This window comes from Amaranthus tricolor, chromosome 3, assembly GCF_026212465.1.
Source record: "Amaranthus tricolor cultivar Red isolate AtriRed21 chromosome 3, ASM2621246v1, whole genome shotgun sequence".
Lineage (NCBI taxonomy): Eukaryota > Viridiplantae > Streptophyta > Magnoliopsida > Caryophyllales > Amaranthaceae > Amaranthus > Amaranthus tricolor.
Window position 1 is genome coordinate 32064610 of NC_080049.1, and position 13086 is coordinate 32077695.

At 30.0% G+C, this 13086-nt stretch overlaps 1 protein-coding gene across 1 annotated transcript; it reads left to right on the top strand.

Moving 5' to 3' along the window:
• Nucleotides 1–1760: 1760 nt before the first annotated feature.
• LOC130808214 (MACPF domain-containing protein At1g14780) lies at nt 1761–12782 on the top strand. The gene is made up of 8 exons (XM_057673686.1): nt 1761–2253; nt 2845–3086; nt 9538–9736; nt 9832–9906; nt 10554–10737; nt 10899–11068; nt 11525–11589; nt 11754–12782. Exons 1-8 carry the CDS (start codon nt 1945–1947, stop codon nt 12364–12366), a joined length of 1857 nt encoding a protein of 618 aa, XP_057529669.1. The 5' UTR covers nt 1761–1944; the 3' UTR covers nt 12367–12782.
• The last annotated feature ends 304 nt before the right edge of the window (nt 12783–13086 follow it).

Sequence of the window (13086 nt, forward strand, 5' to 3'; positions counted from 1 at the left end):
ATTACTAATTTTTTAATGAAATTACTAAATTTCCCTTAAATATATTTTTAATTATAAAATAAGCCATTATCATTATTAAACTAAAATTAATAATAATAATTAAATTAAAATAAAAAAAAATTTAAAAAAAGAAAACAAATAATCAAAAAATAAACGTTGTCATACGTTTTGTGTTGGAAATTGATATGGCCATAACTTTTGATATGAAAATCACATTAATTCAATGTTTGAGCAATTAAAATCTAGACTTAAAGATCTTTTCAATGATATTATATGCCCAATTCCGATAACCAAGCAATAAATGACGATCGTTTAAAGTTTGCTAGTGAACATGTATTAAATTTCAATCCAAGCAGTTATTTTTTGAAATTAACGATCGTTATCGATGCTTACTGAATCATTTTGGTGATCATTTGCATTTGCCATAGCGTGCTTCGATATTAAATTTTAGCTTGATGAGTGTTTTTAGAGAAATGTTAAAAGGATAAAGTCATAAAAAGCCATTAAAGACAAACTTAAAATTTTATTATACAAAGAATGACGTCACGATAAAAAAAGGTCACGACTTTTAATAATAAAAAGTCTTTTTTAAACCTAGAAGAAGAAGTATCCAGCCATCTTTTGAGCAATGGTGGCGATGAGCCCATGACCATGACTTTTTACCGACATGAAACTTCCAATGAATAGGGAGTGAAGAATCATTCAAATGACAAAAATGCAACCTTCCCCTCCATTAATAATAGAAAAGTAAATCTCTCGCAATTCAATACAATACTCCATGTCTTATTTAATCTTTCTATTTTTCTTTTTAAACAAATTTATTTGTTGTTTTTCTAAATAATTTTTCTATTTATATTATATTTTTGATATTAGTCTCAGTCACTCAAATTTTAATACTTTATTTCATATGATTGTTTTACAATACTTGCTTTCTTTTCATCTTTGGCAAAAACAAAAAAAAAAAAAACAATTCAATAATTCTCTATTTTACCCCCTTGTTCTATTCTCAATCATCATATTATTACTTTTTCACTTACCACCCGATCCAAAGAACGTAATCGACAATAATAAATTGAAGTGACTTTTTTTAATTCTTATGTTACCATCCAATGGTGCAAGTAATTCAAAACATATTTAGTATTCTTTGATGCTTACACTTTTCACAAGTTTCCCACTAAGTAATTCAAAACATATTTAGTATTCTTAATGCTTACACATTATTTAATATTTTTAGTTTTCATATTTTTTTTACTAACTTAATTTTGTATATTTTTTAATAATGCTGATGAAATCCACTTTTTTCATTAATTTTATTATTCAATAAAATAATATCTTTATCATCTGAAAAATTCAATTTCCTATAAATATTCTTATTGTAAACATCAAATAGGAACGAATGGAGTATTTCAACGATTACAATGTTTAGTTTTAGTTACATACATAATTCCTTAGAATTTAGTGAAAAAGCTTTAACCGATATACTTCCTTCGTTCTGAAATACCCGCTATAACGAATTTTGTTATTATTTATCGTTCAAGTTTAATTTATATATTACAGCTAATGCGTTAGAAAAAATATAGGCAAAAGGAATTTTGTTTGAATCGTCTAATCACATACTTTCATAATATTAAGTTTTTATAATTTTTAAATATATATAATTTAATATATAAATGATTAAAATTAACCTATTAGATTACAAGTAAAATAGAGAAAGTATATACTTTGTAAAAAATAGGAGTATGAAATACTTCACATTATAATTAGTCAACTCAAATAATGAAATTCCACCATGAAAAAAGTGCCAACGAAATACCAGTAAATAACTTGCAATATTAGACCACAAACCGTTGACTACATAAACCCTGTTAAATCCATCCATAATAACAGCAGTTCATATTTCATATTCCATATTCCATTAATTTCCATTTGTATATTCATAATAATATGAACCAACAAATAATAATAGGAGAAAGTAGCAGCTCAAGTGTAGAGAGTTTAAGGATGCTTATGATGAGTGATGATGGAGTTATAGATAAAGCCATAGCAAGTCTTGGTAAAGGCTTTGACTTAACTTTAGATTTTAGGCTTAAATATTGTAAAGGTAATAAAAGGTTAGTTTTGATTAATGAAGATCAGAAGAAGCACTTGTTTGTTCCTGGTTTTGGTACTCTTAAACAACCTACTTCTATTGATATTAAATGTGATAAGGGTGATCATACTCGTCACCAATCTGATATCCTCGAGTTCAATCAGGTAATTAATATCATCCTCACAATTTAATTTATACTAAATTTTCATCTTTCATTCAAAAAATTATACTCCATCTTTTACCAATGATGCAAATTCACCATGACAATATATGAATTTGCTACTAAATGCTTGGTTTAAGAGAAGAATTTATATATATATATAACATGTCAGAGTTTCAGCTATTAACTGAAATTTTTGGTTGAAGTCTCAAAATACGTTATTTGTTAGATATATAACATATTCTAGAGCTTCAACCATTAGCTTAAGTTTTTTATTGTGTTAGTTCCTCAAAATGGTATCAGAGCTAAAATATTAATCACCCCTCAAACCCAAGTGGAGTATTTCTCATAAGGTATGAGAAGGGCTTGTGATGCATCAACATTTTTGGCCTAAAGGGCTTTCGTGTGAGGAGACGTGTTAGAATATATAACATATTCTAAAGCCTCAAACATTAAATTAAGCTTTTGGTCAAGTTAGTTCCTTGATATTATTACATCTGGTAATTTTTTATAATACCATATCATCATACCTAATAAATTCTGCTTAGAGTGTATTTATTTAATTATTAAAAGTTTTATATATTTGATATTGCAGATGTCGGAGTTCTTCAATAGAAGATCTGCAATCTCAGGGAAGATTCCATCAGGTTTGTTTAATTCATTGTTCAAATTTGTGAGTGGTTCATGGGCAAAAGATGCTGGTAATGTGAAAATGTTGGGTCTTGATGGCTACTCTATTGTTTTGTTCAATCTACACATTGAGCGTTATCCTCTGCTTCTTTCTAATGAAGTCCTCAATGATGTTCCTGCCAATTGGGACCCTCCTGGAATTGCAAGGTTAGTTTTTCTTGCCTTACCTTTAGTCAAAGTCATTATCGTAATTAAATTAATTATTAATTAGTTTTAAAAATATAATATTTGGCTATTATTGTAAATTACTTTATCCGTTTCCTAATGTTATTCCCGTTTAAAATATTTTATTTTGGAGAGAGAAATTTGATTAAGATTTTTAAGACATATATAGATGATAAAATACATTCATGTGAGATCTCGTTAGATTCGTCTTAATGTATACTTTTTTATCATATATTTGTTATAATTTTTTATGATATGTACTTACAGATATTGAGGTTCAAAAATTACTTTAAAAACTGTGCAAAAAGTAAATAAGAAGAAAAAAAAAACAAAAGAAGTATTAAATATCAATTATAATAATTTATGCATGGGTTATACTAAAGTCCAAAATAAAAGATTCTTATATTATATTTTACAATGTTACAAAATAAGTGGAATAAAATCATAGTTTTATCAGTTTGTTTTGTATGAGATTGTTTCACCATAAGACGACTTTATACAATAGACTATTTTTTCAATTGATTACTTTAAGATAATAAGTAATCGTTTTAAGGTTATAAGTAAATATTCTAAGACTATAAAAAGTAATTATATTAAAATTATAAATGATGGATTTAACATCATAAATAATTATTTCAATTGATTAGTTTAAGATGATTTCATTTAAAATTAGTGTAGTTTTATAAACATAAATGCGCTAGATCTCTCTATGAGAACCGTCGTTTTCAGGATTTGTGTGATAAGGCTGGCAAGTATGAAACGAGATAGGGGAATTTTCGTAACGAATAATAAGAGCGCTACACCAACCAGAAGATAGCTGGAAGGAGTACTACTATTAGTACAAAATAATGTAAAATATTTTATTTTATTTTTTTTAGCAAATTAAAAAGAATACGCAAATTGTCGGGAAAGACGGTCTCTTCGAAAAATACATTAGATATATAAACTAAATAGCTCAATTAATATAAATTAAAGACAAAATAAAAATGTGGGCTTTTTGTTTTTAAGTAGTCTCTTTGAGAGACGGTCTCTTATAAGAGTAGCAGGAAGGATTATCACCAGAAAGTACAAAATAACATTAACTAACAACTACAATCTTAACATAATTATTATTCTTTAGTCTTTTAGAGTTTGCTTTCTAAAAACAAAAATTAAATTGAGGGAGATATGGTTGATTACAATTTACTATAAAAATTGGCGCCGCATAAGATTAATCTAGAATTTGGCGGTTTAACGGTTGGAAAATTGGAATCCAAGGAATATTAGTACCAGATATTATAGGCAAATAATTTATTAATTATTTGGAGTACTGTAAAAATACAGTAATATGGATCCAGTACTAAATTAATAAGATAATAATTGATATGGAATATTCAACTTCAAGCTAGGTTTGTATATACCTTGTCTCTTTTCTTTATAATAATTACACTTTTTTTATATGAAAACTTTTTGACACAAGCGTAGTAATTAAAAAAATATAGTATATTTTACTCTATGTTTTATTGAGATTGTGATATTTTTCATAAAAGCTTTTATTTAAATTTATATAATTTTGCAATTTGAACGTGACATATAGAAATATGTAAATGTAAAATGATCAAACTGTTTTGACCACCTGTGGATCTTTCTGGCCATTTACCTAGCTAATTACAGTTCAGTGAATGATATGCAATGATATGAAAGAAATAATTTTTTGGTTGCCTTTTATTTCATCATTTTGAGAATAAATACATCAAGTAATCTAAAATTTTAGGAAACTAAATATTTACAAAATAATTACCAAAATATAAAAGATTTACAAGATATTCAAAATATTCTACTCTATTATTCTATTACACCCCCGTAGTCGAATCGGGAGGCGGGCGAACGCTGAGACTGGATCGAAAATCATCAAAAAGAACTTGAGGAAGACCTTTGGTAAAGATGTTGTCAATCTAATATCGAGTTGGAACATGAAGCACACGAACGTCACCACGTCTAACCTTTTCCCAAACAAAGTGAATGTCAATCTCTATATGTTTAGCGCGTTGATGATGAACTGGATTACCCGCCAAATAAAAAACACTAACATTATCACAATATACAAGCGTTGCCGAAGGAATAAAACAATAGAGCTCAAGAAGCAAGTTACGAATCCAACAAGTCTTAGAAACCGCATTAACGACACCACGGTATTCAGCTTCAACACTGTATTTAGAAACAGCGGGTTGTCGTTTAGCAGACCAAGATATTAAATTATCCCCAAAGAAAACACAGTAACTAGAAGTAGACCAACGGGCGTTAGGACAACTACCCCAATCAGCATCGGTATATGAGAGAAAATGGGAAATAGGAGACTTATATAAGTGCAGACCATGATTAGGAGTCCTCTGAATATAACGAAGAATGCGATGAATAGCACCCATATGCTCAACCCGAGAATCATGCATGTGAAGACAAACCTGCTGAACATCATAGGAAATATCCGGTCGAGTGAAAGTAAGATACTGCAAAGCATTAGCTAGACTACGATACAACGTAGGATCATCACAAGGAGAACTAGCATTAGCACAAAGTTTCCCAGATATAGTAACAGGAGTAGAAAGAGACATGTCTGCATTGAGACAAGGTTTGCATTGAGACATGTCTGCTTTATCAAGACAAGGTTTGCATTGAGACATGTCTGCTTTATCAAGAATCTCCAAGGCATACTTTTGCTGAGAAAGAAAGAGACCTGTAGGAGTGCAAGTAACAGTACTACTCGAAAAATAATTGAGAGGACCCAAGTCCTTCATAGTAAACTCAAAACTTAGTTTCGACATAATAGATTGACGAACCACATCAGAGGAAGCAGTAAGAATAATGTCATCCACATATAACAGAAGATAAGCAGTATCAGAACCATGACAATATACAAAAAGAGAATTATCGGATATGCTATTACAAAATCCAATAGTAGTCAAAAAATCAACAAATCGTTGGTACCAGGCCCAAAGAGCCTACTTAAGCTTTCAAGTTCATTGTAATAAGCTTTCACATTGAGAAAACTAGAAAGGGAGATTTCATTGAATTGAGACTCGAGATGGAGAATGCGGGAGGTCTTATTATTTTGAAAATTTTTTTCAATACGATTCCAAACATCGAGAGCACTATCATCGGGACGAACAATGGATTTGAGAAGGGTTGGACTAATAGTTCCATAAAGCCAAGTACGAACAATATCATCAAGTCTTTGCCACTCTGATTCTTTGGTAACCGATTTAGTAGAATCATCGGGAATAATATGAGTGTCCACAAGGTGAGCCCGACAATGGAGTTTGAAGAGAGTAACCCAAGTATTAAAATTTGTGCACTCATCATCAAGTTGAATGGGTACACTTGTCTTGATATTAGTAACGAGAGTTGCAGGATGAATTTTAGAAGAGGAAGCCATAGGAGAAGAGAGGTGGCTGCCATGTATAGGGGCGGCAGTGGTGGTGGGTTAGGGTGGCGGAAGAGGTGGTTTAGAGCTAGCTTTTAGTGAAATTTACAAGATATATAGAATATTCTACTCTATTATTCTATTACGTTATTTTCGGTCTGTGTTTTAGTGAAATTTGGAGCTAGCTTTTGATTATTAAGTATAAACGCCTTAATTATAGTTCATATTCATACAAGAGAAATAAAATAAATAGAGAGTAGCTTTTCTAAAATCACATTTGATTGGATCATGCTATGTTTAGAGTTCCTTTATTTGACGTATCAAAAACTAATGAAAGTTTTGTATAAATTTTTTTGTGTGTTTCCCGATCATTGTAATTGTCAAGTAAAAAATCTTTAATACTTTATCTGTTTGTTGCTTTTTATTTATTTATTTTAAGTTTTTTTTTAATTTTTGAAACGAGAAATTTAAATTTGATTTTAAAGTATATATTAAAGATAAAATATATTCATGTTGGTACTTTTTAGATTTGTCTTGATGCAAAGAATTTTAATATATAATTTTTACAAATTTTTATAATGCATATTAAGAGATATCAAGACTCAAATTTTACTTTAGATTGCGCGTAAAAAGTAAAGTGGATAAGTATTATTTTAATACTTTGTATGGTTGGTGCACACTAAAATAGTGTAGACTAAAACCAAACAAGGGTTTCTCTTTAAAAACTACCGAAAGTTTATTTCTAATTAGGAATTCATTTACTTTATTAAAATTTTAAGAATTTATTTGATTGGTTTGTTTGACACTAAGAAATTTTAGTTACCAATGGATCAAATAATAAGGGGTAAAGTAAATTCTTATCAAGTGTAAAAATTTATACTTTGTTGGGACTTCTAAATTTTATGACTTATTTGTGTAAATATAAAATTTCAACGGAAATTATGTTCAAACAAATGATATTTAAATAAAAACATTTTCCACTCAACTCTCAAGTGAAGTTATTAATATTGAATATGAACTAAAATATAAATGTTTGTAGATCATAACTTAAAGAAAGTGAAAATGCTAAAATAAGTAATTAAAAGCTGCATACTTTTAACATATTGAATTCACGTTTTTTATAATTGATACTATTGAGTTTACCTTAATCGTACCTAATACTACTTCAAAATTGTTTGTTTTTTTTAAGAAAAATGTGGATATATGGAAAAAAAGAAAAATAGATTGAATTGTATTGATAAAATTAAAAGAAAGTCATTAGAATGTATGGATGAGATTTTAAAAACTGATGGGTCATTGTCTCAATAATAAAAATAATGCAAAATACGTGAAACAAATCAAAATAACAAATAATGCTAAATGAGTAAAACAAATAATGTATTTTTTTGAAAAAAGTATTTTTCTTCTTTAATTGATCGACACAATAACATATGTCAATAACTTGTTAAACCTTGTCATCTTCTAGTTGTTATGGTACAAAAATATTACTCTTTTCTATTCTAATCAAATGTCTTATTTAATGTGATATCAATTTTAAGAAAAAGGGAGAGAGATCATATGGAAAAAGTGAACAAGAGATAAAGTAAGGTAAATAATGATAATTGTCTAAATAGTTAGATGATCTCATGATAACGTAAGTAGAGAAAATAAACATTTAATAAAAATAAAATAAAATACTATATTTATAATGAAGTTTGTAAACACAGGCAAGTAAGAAATTAGAAAATAATAAAAGACATTTGAATGAATTTTCAAATCAAGTTGCTTAAAACATAGGAACTTCATTGGTAAATTTCAAGCTTATGGTCTTTTGACTTTAATTTTAAAAGGTCAAACTAATTTTAATATCCATAATTATGGGGATCACCAATAAATAATTTATTTTCACCTTACTTATTTGAAAGCAGAACTTTATGACTTGGTCAATTGAGAAAAACAATTAGCTTGCTTTCACAATCTTTTTTGTCTTTTTCCTCTTTTTTTTCTTCTTAAATTTAGAGGATTTCAAAAGTAGGATTGATATTTGATATAATTCAAAGAAATGACAAGTCAATAGTGTAAAGTCTAAGTTCAACTAAGAAAAAAAATCCATTTCTAATTACTTAACCGTTATTAGCTATTTTCATACATCATCCTGACTGATACAAGTATACATCTTCAAAATAAAGAATTTATATGCTAATAATTGTATTGATTGAACTATTCAATCTATGTAAAGAGAATGTCTTACGGTGAGAACGTTTAACACAGAAATTTATAATTAATAATTTACTTGATACTACTTAATTACTTTTTATGTCTATAATTTCTTATCTTATCTTTTTTTGTTTGTATGGTTTTTATATCGGATTTAAGGTAAATGAAAATCATTTGAATTTTTTCATAAGTTTCACAATTAGAACTTAAGTTTGCACGTGCTTAAAATAATTCTTAAGTGAAACTCGTGTAGTTCACTTCAGTAGTTAAGTTAGGTTCGCATGTGAAATATCATTAATAATGGTTTCATTGCTTATTAATAATCTCTTCGTTCTCTTTTATTTTCTCATTTAGTTTTTCCTCAAATTTTATAGCAACTTTTAACATTAATATCGTTAAATACGCATAATAAAATATATTATAAAAAACATATTTGAAAATTTATAAACTAGGCGAATTTAATAAAATCTTACTATCACTAGCATATTTGACCTAATGCCATGTTGGGGAATAATAATTTCATTTGAAAATTTAGAATTTGCTCAAATATATTGTTTGGCAAACAAAATTTTTTCAAATTTAGGTTTGGATCAGATTCCACCATTGTTTTTAAAGTAGTTAAAATTAAGAATTTGAGAATGACTACCCAAACCTTGTCATTCTCAAATTCTTCATTTATGATTTTATAATTAAAATTTATAATTTAAAATGAAATATTTATTCCCAAACACTATATAAAATTATTTGTAAATAAGAAAATCTAAAAGCTCTTCAATTAGGGGTTCAATCATTATGAAATTCTACTAAAATTACTTGTAAATCAATGACATTCATTAGGTTTATCAAAAAATATGGGACACATATCATAGTGGGAATAAGCATTGGAGGGCAAGATTTGGTTTTAGTGAAGCAAGAGAAATCATCAAAACTTGATTCGTCACAACTTGGGAAGCACTTGTATGATCTTGGAGACCAGTTGTTTACAGGCACGTGTCGCTTCACTCCTCATCGCAAAAGTAAAGAGAATAGACAGAAGGTACACAGAGTATATAAATTTTCTGGTGCTTCAACCATCAACTTAATCTTTTAATTGAGTTAATTCTTATATGACAAAGTGAACTGTGATAGCAGATGCCATCTGCATTCAACATATTTCAGCAGCAAGCTGAGCTTTCGGATAGCCTTTCTACTGTCACTTCCCAAGATGTAAGTTACGCAACTTTTGAATTTGGAACTACCCATTTCACTTAACTTGCCACCTTGAGTTTGATTGAGTATATCATATATCTAGATGCTATTAACTATAGGCTTAAGTTTTTGGTTGAATTGGTTTCTTGATATAGTATCTGAATCCAATATGATAAAAAGATCATGAGTTCAAATCTTATCCATCATTTATTCTCACTCTAAAAGTAGAATATTTAGCACTAAACATGAGTAGGATATGTGCTGCATTTATATTTATAGCTTAATAAATGTATGTCTATCATGTAAAGAGGCGTGATAGAGCATATATAGCATATTATGGGATAACAACTATTAGTTTAACCTTTTGGTTGAATTGATTTATTGACATAATTCATAAATTGATTTCTATCAAATTCGGTTCTTGAGGATGGGTTTTACCCTCATTGTTACCCACTCTCCTACCCTCCAAAACTCCCAAGAACTTGTCCTATGACTAGTTCATCTTTACTTTACACAAAAATATAAAGTCAAATCTAAAACTACAGCACAATAGCAAGATGACAATCAAGAAAACAAATTGATTGTCTATGTTTTATCCCTTGAATTTTGGTCAGATAACTTTCTAGTAAAGGACTGACACTTCTCACTTGCATGATACATTGCAGGGAATCACAGTGATAAGTGCAAAAAGAGGGGGAGATCCTTCATTTAGCAACCACCTTGAGTGGCTTCCGACAGTTACATTGATGCCCGATGCAATCAACTTCAGTTTCATTCCAATAACGTCGCTTCTCAAAGGTGTTCATGGGAAAGGCTACTTGTCACATGCCATCAATCTATACCTTCGTTGTAAGTTCGTTTCTTAACACCTTGCATACTTGCATACTTAATACGATCAAATCATGCACGTCTTCATACCGGGTTTTATGCTCGCTAATGTCTATACTATACCCGAACATACAATCATACGTCTTACTGATCGAGCCAACAATGCTCTCTTTTGTTCGCAGATAAGCCACTGATTCCTGATTTACCGTATTTTTTGGACTTCCAATGCGCTAGGATATGGGCGCCACTACACAGTGATCTCCCGTTAGCCCCAACTGCAAATATTTCACTACCACCAACTGCTCTTCATTTCAACATCATGAGTCCAAAATTATATGTAAATACTACCAAGGTATGCCTGAAAGCCCTGCAGCTCTCTGCTATCATATTCTACTTATTAACCCAGCAAAATTTCTACCTACTATCGATTGGAATCAGTGTTACATAATTCATGTTCCAGTGAGAAAGTTGCAGGTTTTCACACTCTTTGAAAATATTTCTTTTTTTTACCGCACTCTCCTTTATGAGTATAAGTTGCCGTCTTCCTTCCCTCTTCAGAACCTGATCATAGTTTTGCTATGAGCGGGATACACTGGGTATGATGATGATGATGTTACTTAATTCGCTGGCTAACTCGCTTTCAAATTCGTGATTTGCTCAAATGACCAAAAAATAGTCTAAAATCGATCATAATCTGCCTTTTCCTATTCGCTATTTGCCACATTAGTAGTGAATCATGTAACACTAATTGAAATCAAAATGATTCTTCCCGATTTTATATCTGCCAGTTGGTATTCATGTTTTATAGGTCAATGTTGAGAACAAGCCTGTTACAGGAATGAGATTATACCTTGAAGGCATGAAATGCAACAGGTAAAACCTGAAATCTGCATGAAAACAAACTCTGGTGGTGTTTGGCAAATGATTAATAGCTGACTGGAGTGAATTTTGAACATGGATTTTGCCATACACCTCCTCTATAATTGTACCTGATTCCGAAATCTAAAACTTGTTATTATGAATCTGAATGATTTCAGGTTGGCAATACATCTACAACATCTATCAACCATGCCTTTAATGCTCCAAAACAAATTCGACACTACCTTATTTTGGAAAGGATCGGATGAGGTATCGGATGATAGGTACTCTGAACCGGTTCAGAAGAAATACTCGCACGTATGCACAGCACCAGTAAAATACGCCCCTTCTTGGACTCACGACCAGGAAAAAGTGGTATTTATAGTCACCGGAGCTCAACTTCATACTAAAAAAAACGGCTCAAAACAAGTCCTTCATCTACGACTACAATTCTCAAAAGTATTAAACTTCGAAATAGTTCAATCAGAGTGGTGTCAAGGTTCATCAGAATCCACATCACAGAAGCTATCAAAGAACAGTAGTCCAATGAGTTCGGGGATTTTAGAGGCAGAAAAAGAGCAAATGGTAGTCGTCGATTCTAGTCTTTATCCCAACGGGCCACCAGTCCCCATTCAAAACCAAAAGTTTCTTCGATTTGTAGATACTAATCAAACTTATCGAGGGCCTCAAGATAGTCCTGGGTATTGGATAGTTACCGGGGCTAGATTAGCTTATGTGCAGAACAAAATATCTTTACAGGTTAAATTTTCGCTGATAAACATGCGCTCCTGACCCTGCAGAAAAGTATTACTAGAAGCAGACGGGCATTTAGCATTTGTCGTAAGTAAAAGGTCGCGAGTTAGCTCTTTAATTTTGCTCAAGAATGAAAACCATCAATCTTCGGTAGGAATGGAATCGAGGGCAGTTGAGTTAAAACTATCAAAAACAAGGTTCTAAAGACAATCTACTACTACAAGAAGTTAACATGAATACTACATCTTAGTACAGTACTACAGTTTATGTGTACAATTGTACAAAGATTATACAAGCCATTGAGTACAAATCAATTTGAATTATTGATTTATTAATCTTTGTTGTAAATATATTGGTAAATATTTTACAAACTTTCTGTTAATCAACAAGGGTTTAAAAGATAATTGTTATTGTGAGTCAAAGTTGCTATATATTGAAGGAATTACTCATCAAAATTTGTTCGTTATAATTAAGTAATGATTCCAAAACTTATCCTATAATAAAAAAGAACTAGGAGTATATCTTAGATTTCCCTAAAACTAAACAACCCTACACCACAAGCCAAAAAAATTATCCAAAACCCTAAAATTAACAAAAAATTAAACATGATTCCTAATCCATCATTACAGATTTCAAAATCTCCATTGTTACCCCTTTTGCTTTCTTCGAAGAGATTTGATTTCAGTTCCTTAGTTTTTTCCTCTACACACTCACAATAGTCTGAAGTAACAGAATGATAATCATCAGGTTCCTCGTTCA